The sequence below is a fragment of the Eurosta solidaginis genome, chromosome 1, assembly GCF_040869045.1.
Source record: "Eurosta solidaginis isolate ZX-2024a chromosome 1, ASM4086904v1, whole genome shotgun sequence".
Lineage (NCBI taxonomy): Eukaryota > Metazoa > Arthropoda > Insecta > Diptera > Tephritidae > Eurosta > Eurosta solidaginis.
This window is the reverse complement of record NC_090319.1, coordinates 299846487-299871527: the sequence shown is the minus strand read 5'-3', so window position 1 is coordinate 299871527 and position 25041 is coordinate 299846487. Positions and strand designations below refer to the sequence as shown.

Sequence of the window (25041 nt, the reverse complement as noted above, 5' to 3'; positions counted from 1 at the left end):
TTATTCAAAGCAGGGCCTCGAGCTCACAAAATCCTACATTTTTAATAAACAAGGCCATACAAAATCAAAAATTATAAAATTATTTAGAACAATCGGATTTATTTTAAAAGCAATTTTTGCTGTCACCTTACTAAACACGTCAGTTGAAAACACTAAAGAACGACAAGTCGAATTCCATTCTTTCATTGACTTTCATTAATTCTAAAAAAGCCAATTGGGAAGATTACACATTCTTTACAAACCAATCATTTGCTGCTCTTCCCGTTCCGAGCGATGTCCGGCAGGGCGAACTTGCGTTCCGCAAGGTCATCGCTTCAGCTTCTGCACGCTTCATACCGGCCCGTAGAATACCTGACATCATACCACATTTCCCGGTCGAAGCCGCAAATTTAGCAAGAGAACGTGACCTTGCGGGACACATCAACCCTAGAGACCCCCTTATTAGGAGTCTTAATTTGGATATCATGCGGCTGGTAAATGAAAATAAACGTACCAAATGGGAGGAGCATATAAGGAACTGCAACCTCTCTGCGGGTGTTGGCAAATTGTGGTCGACCGTTAAATCCCTGTCTAATCCTACCAAACAATGATAAAGTTTCTATAGCCTTCGGTGATAAAACTTTATCTGATTCGAAGAAATGCGCGAGCGGCTTTTGCCGAAAATTTAAAATACATTCTTCTGTAGACAAAGCCAGACGTCGTGCAAAGAGACGAGCCCATAAACATAAACACGATGTCCCACCAATTACCATCACCCCACAGAGGTTCAGAGCCATCCGTAAGGCCAGGCGTTCCAAGTCGATAGGCCCCGACGGAATAGCCATGCCAATGCCTAAACATTCTGGCGATGAGAGAATAAAATACCTAACACGTTTTCAACCTGTCACTGGAATCCTTCGTCATTCCCAAAAAATGGAAAATGGGAAGAATAATCCCGCTACTAAAGCCTGGCAAATCTGCCAATGAAGGCGAGTCGTATCGACATTTCCTCCTTTCGCCAGTAGCAAAGACATTGGAAACCGTTTTGTTCCCTCATTTCACGGCAAATCTCCGCCTAGCCACGCGTCAAATGGCTTCCGTAAAATGCACAGCACCACCACCGCGTTCAATGCCATTACACTCAGATTAAATACGGGTTAAATCAGCAAAAACGCCATCATAGGACGGTGCTCGTGGCACTTGACCTGTCAAAAGTTTTTTACACCGTCAACCATGGCACGCTACTCCAGGACATTGAAAGCTGACACCTTCCTGCTTGTCTAAAAAGATAGACCGCTAATTACCTGAGTGGTCGGCAGGCGTCAGTTGAATTTAGGAACGAAATTTCTAAACCTAGAAAAATTAAACAGGGGGTACCACAGGGTGGTGTCCTATCCCCACTTCTGTTTAATTTTTACATATCAAAACTCCCTTCCCCACCAGAAGGAGTCACAATCATTTCCTATGCTGACGACTGCACGATTATAGCTACAGGACCTGGCCCTTCCGTTGATGAATTAGTTTCTAAAATAAGCAGCTATCTCCCCGATCTTTCCGGTTTTTTCACCTCGCGCAACTTGGCATTATCACCGACAAAATCCACAGCCACAATCTTTGCGACGTGGAAGGGACAGATGTTGCAAATATTGAACGTACGCGTCGATGGTGTCACACTACCGACTGTCAGTCACCCAAAGATCTTAGGGGTAACGTTCGATAATACTCTAACCTTCAAGGCTCATGCCACCGAGATTGTCTCTAAAGTACAAAGTCGCAACAAAATCCTCAAGTCGCTTGCCGGCAGCACATGGGGAAAAGATAAATAAACGTTACTAACCACGTACAAAGCAATTGGCCAGCCGCTCATGAGCTACGCGTCACCAGTCTGGTCGCCTGGTCTTGAAAATACACACTGCAAAAGGCTACAGGCCTGCCAAAATGCTGCAATCAGAACTGTCACCGGCTGTCTCCTTATGACGCCCGAACACCATCTACATAGTGAGGGCAAAGAGCTCAATATTAAAGAGCACAAAGAAATGCTGAACAAGCAGTTCTTGCTTAATTGTCACAAACCAGGGCATCCTAGCAAAGAACTGCTTGATTTAGCACCGCCTCCACGGGGATTAAAGGAACATCTCCTAAAGCACTATGACGAGATCCGGCCCCTGCCAACACTGCCGTTTGATCCAGGCAAGCATAAGCAGGCCCTTAGCCAAATCCACACAGAATCGGTAAACGCCTTTGTCAGGACGCGCCCGGTGAACCCCGTTATTAATATGCAATATCCCACCCTTGCAGAAGAAGAAAGTACACTACCAAGGGAAACACGAGTCAGCCTGGCCCAACTTCGTTCTGGATACTGTAACAGGTTAAACTCTTACTTGTCCAGAATTAACCCCGACATACGTAACGTATGTCCTGCATGCGATGTGTCCCCACATGACGCTAACCATATTTTCAATTGTAATGTGGAACCTACGCCTCTAACACCCATCTCCCTATGCCCCCCCCCCCCCCCCCTCTGTTGAAACAGGCAGTTTCCTTGGACTCCCGTTAGAGGATCTTGATGACAAATTGTGAGTGGTCGTGCGCATTGAGTGAGTCCGAAACCCAATTGTCAACCTCGCCTATACGAGGGGAATCCTGTTACAAATATGAATGTATCTTACACATATTTAGCAGGCGAACGTCTGGCCATGATGGTTTGAGGGTGGGAGGGGTTAGGGGTAGAAGGTTTAATGTGGTCATATTAATCGTTCCCGAGATGATCGGGCTAGTACCTAGGAGCATCAACATCGATAATACTCTCAAAAATCTTTGGGAGTGTCTTTATCGTTAATACAACAACAACAAGCCAAACTCTCAAGGTTTTTTTCGAAATCCACCTTACATTTTCAAAGATGCGACTCTGCAACCAAATTTTCTTGCCGGAATAGAGGAATATTATCCAGAAATTGTTTGGATGCTTAAACATCTTCGCTCACGCTTTGAATATTATATTATTATCCTTTTATATATATATTATTCTGTTTTATGAACTCTAGGCCTGTTTTAAATAAAACAACTCCGTTTGTTGCTTATATGTATTTAATTTCGATATTTCGATCTCAATCTGAGATCATCATCAGGACTGTAATAAAAAACAATAATGAGATCGAAATATCGAAATTAAATACATATAAGCAACAAACGTAGTTGTTTTATCTAAAACAGGCCTAAAGCTCATAAAACAGAATAATATATATATTTATTCATTAACGGCCAATAACAAATTAATTATTATCCTTTTATGTAATCTTAATTGTACTATAAAATATCATACAGGATCTTATTGTACTAATATATGTATATTGTTAATGAACGAAATGAAAAGAATGTAATTGTAATTGTACTTTCTGAAAAATGAGCAGAATTCAGTTAATGTAAACGAAAGCGAAAAAAGAGAAGGGAAAAGCAAATGTAAAAATATGAAAAGGAAGATAAGGAATAAACTGCGGAGGGGAAGCATATGTCAAGTATATTGACACAATGATCATTCCGATTTTCCGAAATGGTCATGAAGTCAACACTTTATACTCAGCTGAGCAGAGCTCACAGAGTATATTAATTTTGTTCGCATAACAGTACCCTGTGTAAGGCAACCCTTATGATAAGTGTTGAGTGACCATAACATCAATCATTAAATATTAACCACGTCAATTTTTTGACCACACCAATCACTCACAATGAGGGTTACCTTCATAAACGTCACTTTGAATGACGCCAATTAATTTCGCGCATTCAACTCGTCAAGAAGCAAAAGTTTTCAGCAGCTCATATATATATATATATACATATATATTAAATTTTCTAAGTTTGTGAACATCTTTATATTCAACAAATAAAATATTTTAAAAAGACTATATTTAAAAAGTAAAGTTCGTCAGTTTCTTGTTTTGGTATTAGAAGCAGTGTATGTGCGAGAAGTCTACGCAATTAATATTGTGTGCTTCACTCAAGTTGCGTTAAAGCTTTTTTGGGCGATAACCTGCGTCAACTACGACGCAAGAATAAAGATGACCACGATGGTCATCTTACATGGCGACCGTGACGATGGTCGTCTTACATGGCGACCGTGGCCATGCCTGCGGCAAAAGATGGCTCCGGGGAAGAAGAAAATTCCCTGCAGTACAAAATCAATTTAAGGTTTAAAAAAAAAAATATATATATATGTGCGTGGGGTTATGGACGAAAAAAGTGCGTGGTGGTTGTGCTAATGCAAAAATACGTAAAATAATATAAAAGACAAAGAAAAACTTTGCAAAAATTACATGAAGTAGCATAGAATCATAAAAAGACTACAAAAACATTATAAATTACAAAAAGACTACAAAAAAAAAATCATCTTAAAATTTCAAACTCTACAAAAATTACAAAATTTCTAAAAAGTACAAACAAATATATATATCAAAAGAAAAACTACAAAAATTATAAAATTTCAAAAAAAAAACCAAAACTACAACGAAAAGTGGACTTTTACCCAAAAATTTACATTTAAAATACATATAAAAGAAAATATACATATATACATTTTTGAAAATATAAAGAAGTGTTAGAAAGTTGTGATGGGCTGGAACATACATACATATACATATGTATATATGAACAAAAATTTAATTTTTAATCGGCTGTACTATGCCATAACGGTGATATTAAAAACACAACCACCAGTGACGCCTTTACAGAGCACCGTTAATAGCGGTTAAATATAACCCCAAGCCATTTACTCATCCACAAAAATTCGAGAAAGCAAAAGAAGCAAAAAGACAGAAGCAAGAATGAGAGGCAGAGAAGCAGAAAAAGCATCAGTGGGTAACGGCAGCAAAGGAAGACAACAACAACAAATTTCAGCAGTATACAAGCAAAGGCAGCAAGCAAAGCAGAAAAAAGGGCGGTACAGTACCTTAAAATATACGTATATAAAATTTTAACTTTGTACATACGTAGGTAGTTTGGCTTTCTCAGTATAAATACATGTATACTATAAACTTAGCAACAATTTTTCGTAATACACATGTAGCCTTCGCATGTAGCAACACAATTTGACACTTTTGATTATAAACATACTTTTCTTAAACATTTGTTTACTACGCATGTAGCAACACAATTTGACACTTTTGATTATAAACGTACTTTTCTTAAACATTTGTTTACTACGCATGTAGCAACATACTTTTTCTACTTTAAAGACAATAACATGTTAAACTAATTAAATTAAGAAATTGAATTTTTCAAATTACTTACATACATAAAACAATTATATTGAAATATAAACATATAAACATTTAAATATCGCCAAAAATTCGAATGCACATTAAATATAATTTCAAATATACGGCCATCACATGCATATTATCACGCATATATTACTATATTCTTTCTTTTTCGAACATTAATATGGAACTGGAATTTTTTATTTTTTTTTATTTTAAATGCGAACATTGCTTCGTAATAAATACAATCGAAAAAAAATATTTTTTTCAAATTCATACATTTTTTTTAAAAACATTTTTTGGAACGCAAATTATACATCAATTTTATATGTATAATACCAAAAATATCAAATCTTTTCGCCAAAATTTTGCGATAGTTATTCAAACCTAATCAATTTTGAAAAATTCTCATTGACTTTAAATATCAACATAGACGGGTTACAGTCAATCAGAGTAATGGTGAAAATTTATTTTATCGGTGAAAGCTTACTTTTCTCTTTTTCCAATTATTTCTTCGGAAATTAAGCATCATAGATGTCTAAACATTTACATATTTTTTTTTGCAACAAATACAGTGCCATTCAAATAGTTAACAATTCCTTCGAAGCATCACACGAATACAGTGTATTCCAAATATTTCAACATATCTTACATTTGCGACTCTTTTCAAACTGTGTATTATATACAGTGTCTTTCAAATATCCCAACAGTTTTTTCCTCTTTGCATTATTAAACGAATACAGTGCGGTTAAAATATTTCAACATTCACTTGCATTTACAAAATAAGTCTTAAATACAGTGCCTTTCGAATATGCGAATCTTTACCATTTACCAATTAACTCATCGATTTTGAATATTTCGAATATTCTCTGATTTTTAAACAAAAAAAAAAATTTTTTTTAAATTACAAACCACAATTACTGAGCGAATGAATAGTTTCAAATTCATTCTTATATAAACAGTGCCTACAGCGTTAGTTTTAACATTTTTCCGAATTTTTTTTTATGAAACATTTTTTTTCTGCCACGGAGGTAAACATTTTCAATAAATGTAATAAAGTTTTCAGATGTCAGTTGTCAAATGTCAGATTTTGATTCCAATTTCAAAAATTTACGCTCTAATTTCACTAAAGTTACTAAACGAGTTTTAAATAACCGATCTATCTCAGCGAAAAAATCAATAGAATATGAAGATGCTTTAATTAAAAGCTATAACCAAATAATAATACAAGTAAACTCATATTTTGAAAATCGAGATAAGCCTAGTTCAATAATCGAAAGTTTGTCAAAGTGCAGAGAACAACTCACTAAATGTTTTTCTAGAATTAACTGCAATATAAAAATACCCAAAGATCTTTCTGAATTAATACAAGAAAGCGAATCAAGTTCGGATTTTGACACTGAGGAAGAATTATCTGACGCATCGACAACTTCAGCTTACAAAGCTAGTATTATTAAAAAAAGTCACGTATCTTTTCTTGAGGATTTCCCTGGATTTTCCAATTCACTCCACAATAATAATTTAGACACAATTAGCGAAGAACAACCAACAATGGCGACTTCAGAGCAAAAGAAAACTTTTATTACTATGTGTGCATCCATAATTAGAGAAAACTACAGCGGCGATCCGCTTTCACTTGCATCCTTTATAGATAAAATAGTTTTGATAGAAGATTTGATGGAAGAAAATTTGACAAATACTTTCATTTCGTTTATAAAATCCAAGTTAGAAGGGAAAGCGCGTGAGGCAATTCCAAATGAAGTAACAACAATTCAACAAATAAAAGATGCATTAAAAAGTAGAATAAAACCTGACAACTCAAAAGTTGTTGCAGGAAAAATTGCATCGTTAAAAGTTTTTAATAATAATCATACTGAATTCGCTAAACGTGTTGAGGAACTCTCCGATGCTTTAGAACGATCATTAGTTATAGAAGGAATGACTCAGGAAAAAGCGCACGAAATGGCAGTCGAACAAACCGTCAACGTTTGTCGGCTTAACACTCGCTCAGACCTAGTAAAATCAATTTTAGCGTCAACTACGTTTACTGACTCTAAGGATGTAGTTGCGAAAATGATCGTAGAACAAAATAACCAAACAAGTGAAAGGCAGGTACTAGCGTTTAGATCACGTTATAACAGGCAAAATAATAGTTTTCGAGGTAACTTCAGGTCAAATCAATATAATAGGAACAACTTTTCGAGGTACAACAACAATTTTAACAGAAACAACAATAGCAATTATAGGCATAATAACAACAATAATTATGGCTCGCGAAATAATGGTAATTTTCGAAATAACAATAGCAGGCCCGTAAACAGAAACAACAGCAATAACAACAGTAACAACAACAATCGACGTTCAAATACTACAAATAACGCTAGTGTACGCACTTTAAACGCCAACGGCCCTCAGGAGCGAACACTGGGGGACCAGAATCTGAATTAAATAACGTTTTTCAAAATAAATCAATTTATTGTTTAAACCTGAACTACTCAGATTTTATCGAACTGAATTGTATTGACTCTTTTAAAACATGCACTTTCTTAGTAGATACACAGGCTGATATATCAATTATAAAACTTTCAAGTTTAAAACAAAATGTTTCTATAAATAACAACAATATTATAAATATAACGGGTGTTACGACAGATACAGTTTCAACATTGGGTACCATTAAAACAGAACTTTTTTATTCAAATTTTTCAATTCCACATACTTTAAATGTAGTAGATGACAAATTCAATATACCGTCAGATGGTATTTTAGGCAAAGACTTTTTGAAAAAATACAATTGCATCATAGACTATGCAAACGAGAGCATAACTATTGGCATTGGCAAAAATATCCATAAAATTTCAATTTTACATAATACAACCGATAATACATTGATAATTCCTCCTAGATGCGAAGTTTATCGCTTATTTAAGCTGAAAAAATCTAAACATCCAGTTTTTATAGACGCACAGGAAATTTGTAGTGGTGTGTTCACCGCAAAGTGTATTGTTGACACTAACAATCCAATAATAAAGGTATTAAACGTCACTGACGAGGTAAAATACGTAAGAAATTGTAACATAGTTACGGATGAAATCACCAACTATAACGTGTATAAAATCAATGATCTTTCAAAAGATTCGAAAAGGTCAGAGGAATTAAAATCAATTTTAGAAAAACAAATGCCAAATTATGCCAAACCAAAACTTCTCGATTTATGTCTAAAATATAATGACGTGTTTGCACTAAAGACCGATCGTATGACACTTAACAACTTTTATGAACAGAAATTACGATTGACAGATACAAATCCTGTTTACATAAAAAACTACCGTTTACCATATTGTCAGAGAGAGGAAATTAATAAACAAGTTGATAATTTATTGCAAAACGATCTTATAGAACACAGCTATTCCAACTATAATAGTCCATTGATACTTGTGCCAAAGAAAAATCCAAATGGACAGAAATCCTACAGGATGTGTGTTGACTTTAGAGCCGTAAACAAAAAATTGATAGCAGACAAATTCCCACTTGCACGAATAGACGATATTCTTGATAATCTAGGCAGAGCCAAATATTTTTCTACATTGGATCTGTATTCAGGTTTCCACCAAATCCCATTAAATAAAGATTCTAGAGACATCACTTCATTCAGCACTGATCGTGGTGCTTTTCGATGGAAAGTTTTACCATTTGGTTTAAACGTAGCTCCGAATTCATTCTCAAGAATGATGTCAATTGCCTTTTCAGGAATTTCTCCAAACCAAGCCTTTTTATATGTCGATGATCTTATAGTCATTGGGTGCAGCGAAGCTCACCATCTTAAAAATTTAGAACAAGTCTTTCAAACATGCAAAAAATTTAATTTGCGTCTCAATCCCGAAAAATGCAACTTCATGCGTTCAGAAGTCACTTTCCTAGGACACAAATGTTCGTCAAAAGGTCTACTTCCAGACGATTCCAAAATAATTGCAATAAAGAAATATCCGAAACCTTCCGATAAAGATGCAGTAAGACGATTCGTGGCATTCGCCAATTATTACAGAAGGTTTATACCAAATTTTGCTTCCATAGCAGCACCTTTAAATAAACTTAGCAGGAAAAGAGTGGAATTTAAATGGGATCAATCATGTGATATAGCATTTGAAAAACTTCGAAAATCTTTAATTTCTCCTCAAATTCTCCAATACCCAGACTTCAAAAAGGAATTTATAATTACTGTCGACGCTTCAAAAATTGGTTGTGGTGCCATTTTAAGTCAAAATAAAGATGGCATTGACTTACCAATTTGTTTCGCGTCCAAATCATTTAATAATTCAGAACAAAAGAAATCAATAATTGAGTTAGAGCTTTTAGCTATATTTTTTGCAATAAAACAGTTCAGACCATACATATATGGCACACACTTTACAGTCAAGTCCGATCATCGTCCATTAGTTTACTTGTTCAATATGAAAGATCCCTCTTCAAAACTTTCACGTATCAGACTTGAACTGGCAGAGTACAACTTCACTATTGAATACATAAAAGGTAAAACGAACGTAGGAGCAGATGCACTCTCTCGCATCACAATAGAAGAAATAAAAAATTCAGGAACATCAATTTTAGCAGTACAGACAAGATCACAGACAAAACAAGAACAATTAATGCAACAAGAAATACTCAAAGAAGAAAAAGTAAAAGAAAACATAAAATTACAAGTTTATGATAATTTTTCAAACAAATTTTCAAAGAAAATACCCAGAGTAAAATCCCAAATAAATTATGATAAAAGTGGTAAAATTACGAATTTTGAATTAAATGCGCATTTAAAACACAAAAAGATTGAGTTAATTAAGGTTGCGTGTGCTAACAAAATAATACATTTAGATGAATTACTTTTGAAGCTACAAAAAGAAGCTGGCAAGCGCAATATTAATATAATTGAATTGCAAAAAAATGATAATCTTTTTAAATATTTTTCGATATCAGATCTGAAAACCACTGGGAATAAAATTTTAAAACATTTAGAAATCGTCCTAACCGAACCCGTAGAAACTGTGACAGACGAAGACAAAAAACAACAATTAATAACAATTTACCATACCGACCCAATTTTAGGAGGACATTTCGGTAGCAAAAAAGTTTATGCAAAACTCAGAACCAAATATTATTGGAAAGGCATGACGCGCGATATAGCGAAATTTGTTAAAAACTGCGAAAAATGTCTTTTGAATAAGGTTAAGCCAAAAACAAAAGAAAATTTAATCCTAACCGAAACACCATGTAAGCCATTCGACATTGTTGTCATTGACACTATAGGACCTCTACCTCAATCCGATAATGGTAACAAGTTCGCTGTCACCATTATATGCGATCTCAGCAAATACTTAGTAACGATTGCGATACCTGACAAAAGTGCAAAAACGGTCGCATCAGCTATTTTTGAAAATTTCATACTAATATATGGCATTATGAAGACGATTAAAACTGATTTAGGTACCGAATACAAAAATGAAATTTTTTCAGAGTTAACAAAACTATTAAAAATAGAACATAAATTTTCCACAGCGTACCATCATGAAACTCTTGGCACAGTAGAGCGAAATCACAGAGTTTTCAATGAATATTTAAGATCTTTTCTAAATCCCAATTTTTCCGACTGGGATGTTTACTTGAAATATTTCACTTTTCTTCATAACACAACAACAAACACAGTATTCGATAATAAATTCTCACCATATGAATTAGTATTTGGCAAAGCAGCTAATTTACCAAAAGAACTGCAAACCGATAAAATAGACCCGATTTATAACATAGAAAACTATTCGAAAGAAGTTAAATTTCGTTTTCAAAAAACTCACGAATTAGCGAATAAAACAGTTACAGAACACAAATTAAAAAATCAAACCGGATATAACAAAAGTTCACAACCAATATCTGTCAAGGTATTTGACAAGGTATTGCTTGAAAAAGAACCCCGCGACAAGCATAGTAGTATCTATATTGGTCCGTATACCGTAATAGGTATTGACGGCGTAAACGTCACGTTAATTGATGACGAAACGAAAAAGAAAAAAATAGTACATAAAAATAGAATAAGAAAAACTAATTAAATTAAATTTTAAATTCAAGATTATTTAAAGTTAATCTCTATTGTTAAATTAGAAATAAAATGTTTTTCTTCCAAACCTGAAAAAAAAAGACAATGAAATCAAATAAATTTAAACAATCATTAAAAATTAAGAACTTAATTCATACAGTAAAATTAAAACACAAAAAAAATTGTTTTTAATTATAAAAATTAAATTTAAGTCCTACTTTAGAATTAGACTTTAGAATTTCATTTTTAATTTAGATCTAAACATAGATGTAGATTTAAATTTAGTTTAACAGTCTTAAACTTTTATTAAGATAAAATACATCACGTTTGGGACAGAAGAATTTGGCCAATTCTTCTTTTCCAAAGGGGGATGATGTAAGGCAACCCTTATGATAAGTGTTGAGTGACCATAACATCAATCATTAAATATTAACCACGTCAATTTTTTGACCACACCAATCACTCACAATGAGGGTTACCTTCATAAACGTCACTTTGAATGACGCCAATTAATTTCGCGCATTCAACTCGTCAAGAAGCAAAAGTTTTCAGCAGCTCATATATATATATATATACATATATATTAAATTTTCTAAGTTTGTGAACATCTTTATATTCAACAAATAAAATATTTTAAAAAGACTATATTTAAAAAGTAAAGTTCGTCAGTTTCTTGTTTTGGTATTAGAAGCAGTGTATGTGCGAGAAGTCTACGCAATTAATATTGTGTGCTTCACTCAAGTTGCGTTAAAGCTTTTTTGGGCGATAACCTGCGTCAACTACGACGCAAGAATAAAGATGACCACGATGGTCATCTTACACCTGTAACGGCATAAACTAATCGAGATAGATAAAGACTTCTATATATCAAAATGATCTGGGCGAAAAAAGAAATTCATTTAGCCACGTCCGTCCGTCCGTCCGTAAGTAAACACGATAACTTAAGTAAATTTTGAGGTATCTTGATGAAATTTGGTATGTAAGTTCCTGGGCACTCATCTCAGATCGCTATTTAAAATGAACGAAATCGGACTATAACCACGCCCACTTTTTCGATATCGAAAATTTCGAAAAACCGAAAAACTGCGATAATTCATTATCAAGGACTTATAAAGTGATGAAACTTGGTAGGTGGGTTGACTGTATGACGCAGAATAGAAAATTAGTAAAATCTTGGACAATGGGCGTCGCACCGCCTACTTTTAAAAGAAAGTAATGTACAAGTTTTGCAAGCTGTAATTTGACAGTCGTTGAAGATATCATGATGAAATTTGACAGGGACGTTGCTCCTATTACTATATACATATGTGCTAAATAAAAATCAGCAAATGACGAACACGCCCACTTAAAAAAAAATTTAAAGTTAAATTTTAAAAAAAATTTAATATCTTTACAGTACTAAAAAAAAAATGAATGTAAAGCGCGATAACCTCCGTATAGATCTAAGGCCGATCTTCTCTTCCAATTTGCGTTGTGCTCCCCTTGATTTTCCCTACAAATTGGCCGGACGGGACCTACATGTTTTATGCCGACTCCGAACGGCATCTGCAAGGCAGATGAGTTTTCACTGAGAGCTTTTCATGGCAGAAATACACCCGGAGCGCTTGCCAAACACTGCCGAGGGGCGACTCCGCTTAGAAAAATTGTCTTCTAATTTAAAAACCTTATTTCTAAAATTTTGATGTTGCTTTGCCCGGGGTGCGAACCCAGGGCATACGGTGTGGTAGGCGGAGCACGCTACCATCACACCACGGTGGCCGCCAGTATATATGTAAGTAAATTATGTCAACATTCAACTCCAGCAATGATATGGAGCAACAGAACACAAAAATAAAAGAAAATTTCAAAATGTTGAAGCAACGCCCAGTTTTTATACACAGTCGCTCGACCGTTAACACGATAACTTGACCAAAAATCTATATATCTTTACTAAATTTAGTTCACGCACTTATCTGAACTCACTTTATCTTGGTATTAAAAATGGGCGAAATCCGACTATGACCACGCCCACTTTTTCGATATCGAAAATTTCGAAAAATGGAAAAAATGCCATAATTACATACCAAGTTTGTTACCCATATCGTACAAATACATTCTAGAGTCACCCCTGGTCCACCTTTATGGCGATTTATCGAAAAGGCGTCCACCTGTAGAATTCCCTTTTAAAATACTCTTTATTTCCTTCCATTTGATACCAATGTCATACAAACACATTCCAGGGTTACCCTAGGTTAATTTGTCTACATGGTGATCTTCTCTTATTTTCTCTCAAAAGCTCTCAGCTGAGTATGTAATGTTCGGTTACACCCGACCTTAGCCTTCCTTACTTGTTTCTCATAAGTTCAGTTATTTTGCTAGCATCTCCACGTAGCTCAACCTAACCTAACCCAGTTAGTAAAATTTCAACAACTGTTGCATTAAAGTTACATTTCTTTGTTTTTCTTCATAACGCAATAAAACCAGACAGGGGAAGTCAGTAGTACAACAACAAAAATTTTAAAGTACTGGGAGGGAAAATTTTTGGTACTATTTTTCTATTTTTTTACTACGTTATTAATGTAATATGCGATAGGAAATAATCTCTCGAAAGTGTGCGAGTTTGTTTGACAGTCTAATTTATTTGGTTTTAGGAAAAATTACATAATCTCAAAATTTGCGATGTTTTCACATGTTTTAATAACAAAAGGGGCCTCATACGATCGAAGGGATACTTCCTTCGGCAACAATATAACATGTTGCAGTTCAGCTAATAGGTTAGGTTGGGTGGTATGATAGGGGAAGCTCACTTGGACAACATGAAGGTCCATTGTGATACTACATATTAGTTAGTTCAGCTAATAAGACTTGTGTTTCACAAGGAACCGCGAATTGTACTGCTACCATCAGCGGAACCATATGTGTTTATCGCCACCGTATTCTACAAAGAATCGCCATACAAGCCTAGCACCTGCCATTACCCACTCAATTTATTATACAAATAAAAATAAAATATTATAATTTAGGTAGCAATTTAGGCAAACTAGCACCCAACCTTAAAATAAAGTTCTGATAGGAAGTAATTTTTTTTAATTATCAAGTAGATCTATAAGTTCTGATTTGCTGAAGCATTGTTGCTGTTACACCAGCCACCTCTTCTGGTCAAAGAGCCTTCCTCAACACATTGCTTACATTGATAAATGTTTTCGTCTTGGGACCTTATACCGTCAATCCCGGATTTTCGTATTACAAGCCTCCCAGATACTCATACGCATCTTCATGATACTGTTCCAGATCATTGATGTCAGCAGTATGTTTCTATATTCCTTAGTTGTGGACAATAAGATTCTCTGAAGATCCAGCCGGTCCGTTCCGTTGTCTAAAACTATTCCGATTCCTCTCAGGAAAAGGAAAAATAGACCGCAGGCGTCATTTTAAGGCACGTTGCTTCAGAAAGGCCTGAATGTAGTATTTTTTTTATTATACTGAAAAAATCAATGCAGCAGATAGGTCAAGAAGCAACACTTAAATTATTGAGGGCGAGTTTTGTCAAATGCGACTGCATTTTGTAATATTGACTTCACCTGTCTGGTTTATTGCATCATGGTTTTCCTTATATCTTTGTTCAGTCGATTGAATATTTTGTTTTTAATATTTTTGGATACGGTGCTCCCTTTTCTATGTTTTGGTCCCATTCTAGTAAAACTGGTCCAATGAAGTCCTCTCTGAGATAAGAAATGATTTAACTAAAAGTTTAGAGACAATTTGGAATAAAAAGTCGCCATCTAATCTAATAGCTGTTTGAAGTGGTCATAACATCAATTGAACTTATGTCACTCCATCCAGAAAGCACTGTAATTGTAATGATGGTGGATGATGATTATGATGCTTATGGTTAACGTTAAGGTTGCTGCAGGAAAGGGCAGAAGAGAAAAGAAGACAAACAAGAAAAGGAAAATAAGGCAAAGTAAAGGGAAATGAAAATGGATATAAAAGCTAAGAAAATAAAAAGAAAAAAGGAGAGCAGCGAAAGCTAAAGGTAAGGAATCTAAATCGCAACCTCCCCCGGACTGCAACCAGGACCGAAACTACGGCCAAAACTGGCGGTGAAATTCTGAATTAAGCAGAGCGGTTACACAAATCGACATACACACATTTGTTCAATCATGAAGTTCAGAAAAAAATATATAAACATTTTATTATTTACTAGCAGACCCGTCATACCTTGTTCTGCCCTAAAATTTGGTCTATCTGCATACCTTTTAATAAGCTTTTTCCGTCTAACTCTGCCCTCTCTCCTCTTCAATTTTTGTTAATTTATTTTATTCACTCCCTCCCTCATTTTCGCTTCATCTATCTCTCTCTTCGTCTCTATATCTTTCTCAGTCTCCTTCCCTCTTTTCTCTTCTTTCTAGTTCTTCTTCATCCCTTATTGCCAGTCCCAGAGGGTGGTATATATTTTATTCCAGTCCCAGTCATAGTCCTAATCCCAGTCCCAGCCCGTCTCTGGTCTACTTCCCGGAAAAAAGGATCGCAAATACTAATATAGGCAAATTTATATACCACATTTCAGGCAAATCGAATAGGACGTATGTAAATAGGTATGTGGGTATTATTAATTCATGACTTTATTTCGGTTTCGCATGCATATTTATCAGTTTTTCCAGGTTGATGCGAATATCACAATGAAAATTACTTTTAAACTCTGAGCAATGCAAAAACATATTCCTAGTGTGTTACCCTGATCCACATTTTGGCCTACATCTCGAGACCCTAGTCACCAATAGGTATGAAAACCACCCTGTACTGAGGCAATCATCAACAGCTTTCACTTGTTATCCATATTGTATAAACACATTCTAGGGGTACCCGGGTCCACGTTTTGGCCTATATCTCGAGACCCTAGTCACCAATAGGTATGAAAACTACCCTGTACTAAACACTCATTAACAGCTTTCATTTGATATCCATATTGTATAAACACTGTCTAGGCGTACACGGGCACACGTTTTGGCCTATATTTCGAGACCCTAGTCACCCAGAGGTATAAAAATTACCCTCTACTAAAGCACTGATCAACAAATTTCGTTTGTTATCCATATTCTATAAACACATTCTACGTTTTGGCCTTTATCTCGAGACTCTTAGTCACCCAGGGTACGAAAAATACCCCGTATTAAAGTACTCATAAACAGCTTTCATTTCATACCCATATTGTACAACCAATCCCAGGATTACCCAGGCCCCCGTTTTGATCTCAAGCCACTAGCCAGAACGGGATAAAAAGTATCCTATTCTAATCTACATCTCCACCAATTTTCACCCAAATCGGTGCATCCGTTCTTGAGTTATAAATAGTGCAACTAACACCACTTTCTTTTATATACATATAAACATCACATTACAAACTTCAAAAATAACAGTATTTCTCCACTATTCAATGGATGTTATTAAACACATAAACCTTCCTCTTCAATTACTCTATCTATTAAAAAAACCGCATCAAAATCCATTGAGTAGTTTTAAAGGTTTAAGCATTCAAAGGGGCATAGGTACAGAAAAAGCGACTTTGTTTTTTACTATGTGTGACCCGGCCTATGAAAAGGTGGCTTATGACTCAAAAAAGAAAATGCGAGAAAAAGCTGGTAGCAGCTGTTTTTTTTAGTCATAAGCCACCTTTTCATAGGTCGGATCACATGTAGTGATACAAAAGATATTCTTCAAGACAAGAAATAATGTAAATTTCCCCAACCATTTCTCCACCTTCGGCTTCCCAGAAAATACATAATGGTTGGACAATACAAAGGTTGTGAACTATTTGAACGCCAGTTAAGTGAAACCTTCTTGACATACCTGGATACGACTTCAACATACCGTATCGTATCCTATTTTAAGATGTTGACGATCAGGGCTGATGTTGGATGTTGTAGTCGCAGGTGTATATCGGTCAAGTTTGTTTGCGAATAACCTTTGGGTCAAATAGCTCACTTCCGCATGCTTTCTTCCCCTGATGAAATAAGATTATTATGTGGTATCTTATTTTGAATGAGATATGATATCAAATATGAATAAAAAGCGTTTCGAAATATAATCATAAATGATTATTCAAGAATAATCACATTTAGGGTATATTTTTCGCCCGAAGATACATTAATTTTCGAACAGAAAATGCTCTTAAATTTCAACATTTTTAATCATCTTTAAATCGCCCCTATTCTGCATTACAAGTCCGTTTCAGTTCTCTGCGCCGCTTGAACTGAAAGTAGGTATCTTGAGTTCCGCTTGAATTGAAAGAAGAAGAGGAAGAATGAAATTAGAACACAACAAATAAAGAAATATTTGTGAAAAATTTATAAATTAGTGAATATTTCGTTATGTAACATTTATTTAACATAAATAAATTATGGAAACATTAGCCGTTGCAGCTTTAATTGACGAGGAGGACAATGCGTCCCACAATGTAGACGTGATAGTGGAAAGGCGGAGATTGAGGGACATCAGTGATCCATTCAGGATCAGCGATGAATTGTTAAATATTCCTTCATACATGTCAAATATTTTTAGATTCAAAAAAGAAGCTTAGGTTAAATAAAGACGCATTTAATTAAGTCTTGGATATATTTGATGCAGAAATTCCGACTTGACTTCCTTAACAGCAAATAATCACGTAATGGCTGCTTTGAGGTTTTTTGCTGAAGGCAGCTACCAGCATGTGTTGGTACACACTACAATGTGGCGATGGGTCAGTCAACCGTTTCCAAGTCACTGTCCTATTTTCTGGATGTTATTGAGGGACGGCTTTGTCCAGAGTGGATAAAATTTCGAAACAGTGAGGAGGAAAAACTGCAAGGGACCAAGAGTTTTATATTAAGGCTGCCTTTACAGGTGTAGTAATGTGCGTAGATGGAGCATATATTAACCCATGTACGCCCAAACAAAGACCGTTAGTATTTTTTTATATTTATTTGCAGTTTTGTCATCTTACAAATCACATTAATTAAGTTTAGTATTACAAATTTACGAAAAAGTGATAAAGGTTGACTTTTGGGGGTGTACTTTATTTAGTACAGCGGGCACTTATGAGTGATATATTTTAAAACATTCTTTGTCAATGTATAACGTTTTTTGGCATCCTGTACATTGACATTTTATTCGCGTATGACACAAAACATATCGTAGCTGTTTGGGAAGCGTTCCAGGGTTATTTCCGTTGTTCCTGTTTGGACCTGCTACGATACAGCCGGATGGACGAGCTTTGTTGACGTTACGGCTCTTAAGGTAGCTCCGAGCAATGTGCCTTCTGAAAGCCAATTGGTCGAACCTATTTTCGCTAGATAAAGTATGTAGACGCCAAGTGTTAGATATGCTCATATCAAGCATGTATGTGAAGATAACCCACCACCATTTTTACCACGAATACCAATGCGATTTTCACGCATTGTTCCAGTTGCTTTATATCCAGTTTCTTTCAAGTCTCGCAGTAAATCACAATTAGTAAAAAAATTGTCAAAACAAATTGTATGTTCCTCAGGTATCGAAGGCGTTTTTAGTAACAACGATTTGACAACTCTATGACCTTTTGAGGTGACAGATGTTTTTCCGCAATATACATCAAAAACATAGGAGTAACCATCAGAACTGGCTGCTACCCAGTTTTTGTAACCGAATCTAATTGACTTACCTCGAATGAATTGCTTAGAGGGATGGTGGCCATAATATTTTATCATTGATTCGACGATCGAAATGTTCTCATGAAATATCCCGTTCTGACAAAACTTTTGAATCAATAGGTCACGCAGGGGTCTAATTTTGAACATCTTATCATTGGAAGTATATGCAAGGCTATTATCAACTAAGTGAAAGTTTCGTTTCGTGACTCTAATATTGGCGCTCACGTGGTAGTTTATGATAGCCAGATAGTATTAGGATACCCAAAAATCTCCGTACCCATGTGTACTAAAAAAGCGACAGTTGACAAAATGATTTCCTAAATCCTGCAAATCACAAAAATTTACACGCACGGCACTAAATAAGATTATCTGTGTCTTTTTACACTTTAAAATTATGAATATTTAAATGGTAATACCAATATTTTAATGAAAAATCGCTAATTTTTCTTCTGACTAACTCCGATGTGAAAACTGCATGTGCAAATGTCAAAATCTGGAGTCATCTGTTATACGAATTTATCTGTAATCTTAGGCAAAACGAAGATAATATTACAAGGTGGCTGCACATCTAAATAGTTTTGTTATAAAAGTCGTATCAAAGTTTTAGGCATGGCTTGTATTGGTGTCGTTTATATAGTACAGAGAGCGCAAATGGGTTAAAATAACTTGTGGATGTTTCTAAACCCGTCAGCCCAATGACCCTCTCCTCAATGGGACTGATTCTCCTCAAACGGCATTATCCAGTGCACAACATTTCCTTTTTGTTGGACTACATCTTCTTCTTTACATAGCACTTGCAATCAACCCACGCCTGAAATAATCATTACAAGTATTAGGAAAACATAAGTTATTTTCAGGATAACTTACCTTTCTCCATAAATTCGCTTCTTTCGATGGGGAAGGAATTACATTCAATGCCGATGCAACCTCTATCCAAAACGCCTGTACTTCTTCTTTAGGCCTTTTTGAGAAATCTTGTGCAATGTCTCTTTTTGTTGACAGCATTTCCAACAATTTTGCGTATTGCTCTGGTGTTGTACTTGTTGCGTTGCAAAACTACAAAAAAATAAAAAGTTTGTTTTAAAATAATTTGTGTAAACATTAATGTATATTTCACTTACGTATTTTTTTAAAAATTGCGCTTTAAAGCCCGCTAAAATAAAAATCAAAACAATCTCCGTCAAAACGGAACTCCGCTCGAAGTGTAGAATACGTCAAATCGAGGCTTTCGAAGTTGGACTGAATGAAAACGGAACGCAGGATAGCAAAGTTACCAAACTGAGAAAATTTCAGTTCAGTTCGAAGTGCAGAATAGGGCTGAACATTTGTAATCGAAATTTTCAAAAAATGCTGCCTGGGTAATGATACATAGGTAACTACTCGTAGATTAATCCACAATTTTATATAAAGTTCCATCATTAACCCTTCAAGGCAAAACATTTATTTTATAACAAAATTTAAAAGCTAAAAATTTTGAAACTGAAACTGGAGCCGAAAATGATGTAGGTTGCCGTGGGTGCTAAAATTTCGACAAAAAATTTCCACTTGCCATTTGCTTTTATCGAAAAATTTTATCTGTTCTAGAAAGTAATATTTAATGAAATAATTAAGTTTTCCTTTTCATACAGGGCCTATTGCTTCATTAAGCGACATATGTTCGCAGCCCCAAAAAAATACATATTTCGTTTTACAAAAAATAGTTAACATGGAAAGCAGCCGTTTCCTTTTTAACTATAAATACAATAAAAACAAGTAAGGAAGGCAAAGTTCGGGTGTAACCGAACATTACATACTCAGCTGAGAGCTTTGGAGACAAAATAAGGCAAAATCACCATGGAGGAAAATGAACCTAGGGTAACCCCGGAATATGTTTGTATGACATGGGTATAAAATGGAAGGTATTAAAGAGTATTTTAAAAGTTCCATAGGTGGACGCCTTTTCGAGATATCGCTATAAAGGTGGACCAGGGGTGACTCTAGAATGTGTTTGTACGATATGGGTATCAAATTAAAACTATTAATGAGGGTTTTATAAGGGAGTGGGCCTTATTTGTATATGTGAAGGCGTTTTCGAGATATCGACCAAAATGTGGACCAGGGTGATCCAGAACATCATCTGTCGGGTACCTCTAATTTATTTATATATGTAATACCACGAACAATATTCCTGCCAAGATTCCAAGGGCTTTTGATTTCGTCCTGCAGAACTTTTTATTTTCTTCTACTTAATATGGTACGTGTCACACCTATTTTACAAAGTTTTTTCTAGTTATATTTTGCGTCAAAAAACCAATCCAATCATCATGTTTCATCCCTTTTTTCGTATTAGGTATAGAATTATGGCATTTTTTCCATTTTTCGAAATATTCGATATCGAAAAAGTGGGCGTGGTCATAGTCGGATTTCGCCCATTTTTAATACCAAGGTAAAGTGAGTTCAGATAAGTACGTGAACTAAGTTTAGTAAAGATATATCGATTTTTGGTCAAGTTATCGTGTTAACGGCCGAGCAAAAGGACAGACGGTCGACTGTGTATAAAAACTGGGCGTGACTTCAACCGACTTCGCCCATTTTGACAGAAAACAGCTATCGTCATATAATCTATGCCACTACCAAATTTCAAAAGGATTGGTAAATTTTTGTTCGACTTATGGCATTAAAGGTATCCTAGACAAATTAAATGAAAAAGGGCGGAGCCACGCCCATTTTGAAATTTTCTTTTATTTTTGTATTTTGTTGCACCATATCATTACTGGAGTTGAATGTTGACATAATTTACTTATATACTGTAAAGATATAAAATTTTTTTTAAATTTTTTTTAAAAAGTGGGCGTGTTCGTCATTCGATTTTGCTAATTTTTATTTAGCACACACATAGTAATAGAAGTAACGTTCCTGCCAAATTTCATCATGAAATCTTCAACGACTGCCAAATTACAGCTTGTAAAACTTTTAAATTACATTCTTTTACTTCATCCCTTTATCTGTCTTTGGTAATGAATTATCGTACTTTTTAGGTTTTTCGAAATTTTCGATATCGAAAAAGTGGGCGTGGTTATAGTCCGATTTCGTCCATTTTAAATAGCGATCTGAGATGAGTGCCCAGGAACTTACATACCAAATTTCATTAAGATACTTTAAAATTTACTCAAGTTATCGTGTTTACGGACAGACGGACGGATGGACATGGTTAAATGATTTCTGTTTTCGCCCAGATCATTTTGATATATAGAAGTCTATATCTATCTCAATTAGTTTATGCCCTTGCAGATTACCCTTATGCGAACAAAATTAATATACACTGTGAACTCTGCTCAGCTGAGTATAATAAATACATGCGCAACTATCCATAGATGTTGCGCCTAACCAAATATGTACCTATTTTCGAAAAAGCCATATTATCTTTTGCAGCAAATGCAGCGAAAATTAAATTTTCAATTTTTTCGTGTTTTCTATTTTTTGTAAATTATTGAAAATAATTTATTTTTGATTGTCATTTGTTACATTGAAAATAAAATTCGAAGCAACAACCAAAACGACTGGATTTTTCACTCGATTAGGCATTCAATAAAGCACTAATGAGATAATTAATTTAATTGTATTTTGTATGGAAGATTGAGTTCAATTAGGGCTTTAATGTAGAAAACTTTGCTAATTATTTCATTAAGCCTCTGTGTGAAATTGGCATAAGAACAATTTTTAGATCGAATTCGAAAAATTTTCCAATTCAAAAATTGTTACATGGCTGAGTGTCCTTGTTTGCATATTGGATAGAGACAATTGTCGTTAATTTGCAAACCTTTTTAATTTAAAAACATGACTTTTCTATAATCACATAGAAAACTTCACGTATACGGGGTATACGAAATGAAAAAAAATACATTAAAAAAAGAACACAAAAATACTAGACAATTTGTACTGAAAATGCAATTTTTTTTCTTATTTTCAGGGTGAATGCTCAGTATTTAACATTTTCGAAGCAGAAGAAATTATTCATTTGGCAACACATTTACTTACGACAGCTGCATACACTTCCGATGATATTGTAATTCTAAGTCCATATGCAAAGCAAGTCGAACACCTCAAGCAATGCGTATGATTTTAAATATTTTTGTTCCATCTTCAATTTTAAATGCAAAATAATTTAAATTCATTCATATTTCAGGCACGAATCAGTCATGAATCACTTCAACACGTAAATATTGCGACGGTGGATAGTTTTCAGGGCCTAGAGGCCAACATAGTGCTGTTGTCCTTAGTGCGCAGTAATACCGAAGGACAAATCGGTTTTCTACGGAACAAAAATCGAATTTGTGTTGCTCTTTCGCGCGCTAAGCATGGCATGTATATTATTGGAGATATGTCGACCTTGACGAAATGCAGCGAAATATGGCGAACAATTGAATTGAAATTAAGAGCTCAATGTGCTATTGGCAATCATTTTCCGTTTAATTATGAAGAATGAAATAAATTTTGGATTTTAGATTTAAAAAAAAAGACGAAGCTTTTAAATAAAATAATGAATTTTCCTATTTATACGGAGAATTTTATTGTAAAAAATTTGCGAACGAATACTTTTTTAAACGGTTTTATTTAGCTTGACTTGACAGGCGGGCCGCACGGCCGCATGCACGGCCGTTGTGAAAGAATTTTGTAATTGAAACTTAAGTAACTTCCCGATAAGCTACAAGCTTGAAACTTGGAATATAGTTCAGAACCCGATGACAATGCAATAATAAGAAAAAATCGCTGCTAGGTGGCGCAAGGATCGAGATATTCACAAAAATCGTATTTGTGGTCCGATTTGGCTCATATTTGGAACACATAATACATACAATAATAGAAAGCGACCTATGAAAAAATCGCCGCTAGGTGGCGCAAGGATCGAGATATTCACAAAAATCGTATTTGTGGTCCGAATTGGCTCATATTTGGAACACAGAATACATACATAATAAAAAGTGACCTATGGAAAAAATCGCCGCTAGGTGGCGCACGGATCGAGATATTCACAAAACTCGTATTTGTGGCCCGATTTGACTCATACTTCAAACACAATACATACAAGAATAGAAAGCGACCTACAAAAAAAAAATCGCCGCTAGGTGGCGCAAAGATCGAGATATTCAAAAAAATAGTATTTGTGGTCCGATTTGGTCCATATTTGGAACACATAATATGTACATGAATAGAAAGCGACCTATGATGTCCGATTGGCTCATATTTGGAACAAATATTACATACAGTCCGGTAGAAGTGACATCAAAATATTTTGGAGTTGGAGGAGGGACAAGCATACGTGGCACAGAGTCGAGTAAAGTCTTTGGAAGAATTATGTATTTGGGGACTTATACTGTTTTCACACAGAAACTTAATGATCTCATTTCACCTTCTAATGAAATCGTAATTTTTTTGCTTTCACACAGAAGTAACTGCTCGATTAGTATGAAGGATGAAATGTCAAGCGAATAAAATGACAATGCTATATGACAGACAATCATGGCGGAACGATACAAGGTGGCAGCATGGTGACATACCTACAAACAAAAAAAATTCCATGTACTTGTAAATTCGATGGACAAATGTCAAAATCGTACTGCGCCGGTAGTTGATGTATCAAATCAAATAAAAAAGGTTATAATCAGCTGTTCGATGCGGCCACCTTGTATAGTTCCGCCATGCAGACAATGACATTTACTTTGACATTTACTAAGCACTGAACACACCAAAAACTAAGAAGCGGAACGCGGCCAACAGAGTTGCATTGTGCTTTTGACTTCATTAGGCATTCGATTAGCTACTAATGAAATAATTATAGATTCGAATTTTGTAGGGAAGATTGAGCTCAATAAGCGTCTTAATGTAGAAAACTGCCTTTATTATTTAATAAGCCGTCTGTGTGAACTTAGTATTAGATTGTAAAAAATTGTCAGGAAAGAGTCCTTGTACTAATGAATCACTAAATGAACTAAATAGAATGAGAAATAATAGGCAATTAAATAAAGACTAAAAACTTGAAAATAAAATAATTTAAAAAAAATTTTAAGTTAAACGGTTTTATTGAAAACAATACTTACATGAC

The 25041-nt window shown here is 34.9% G+C and overlaps 1 protein-coding gene across 1 annotated transcript in view; it reads left to right on the top strand.

Annotated features, from left to right (window-relative positions):
• Nucleotides 1-23521, top strand: part of LOC137237514 (NFX1-type zinc finger-containing protein 1-like) — a 42908-nt gene extending 19387 nt beyond the window's left edge. Inside the window, exons 7-8 of the mRNA XM_067761222.1 lie at nt 22909-23052; nt 23125-23521. Coding sequence (XP_067617323.1) covers nt 22909-23052; nt 23125-23424 — 444 coding nt within the window. The 3' untranslated portion in view covers nt 23425-23521. The remainder of the gene's footprint in view (nt 1-22908; nt 23053-23124) is intronic.
• The last annotated feature ends 1520 nt before the right edge of the window (nt 23522-25041 follow it).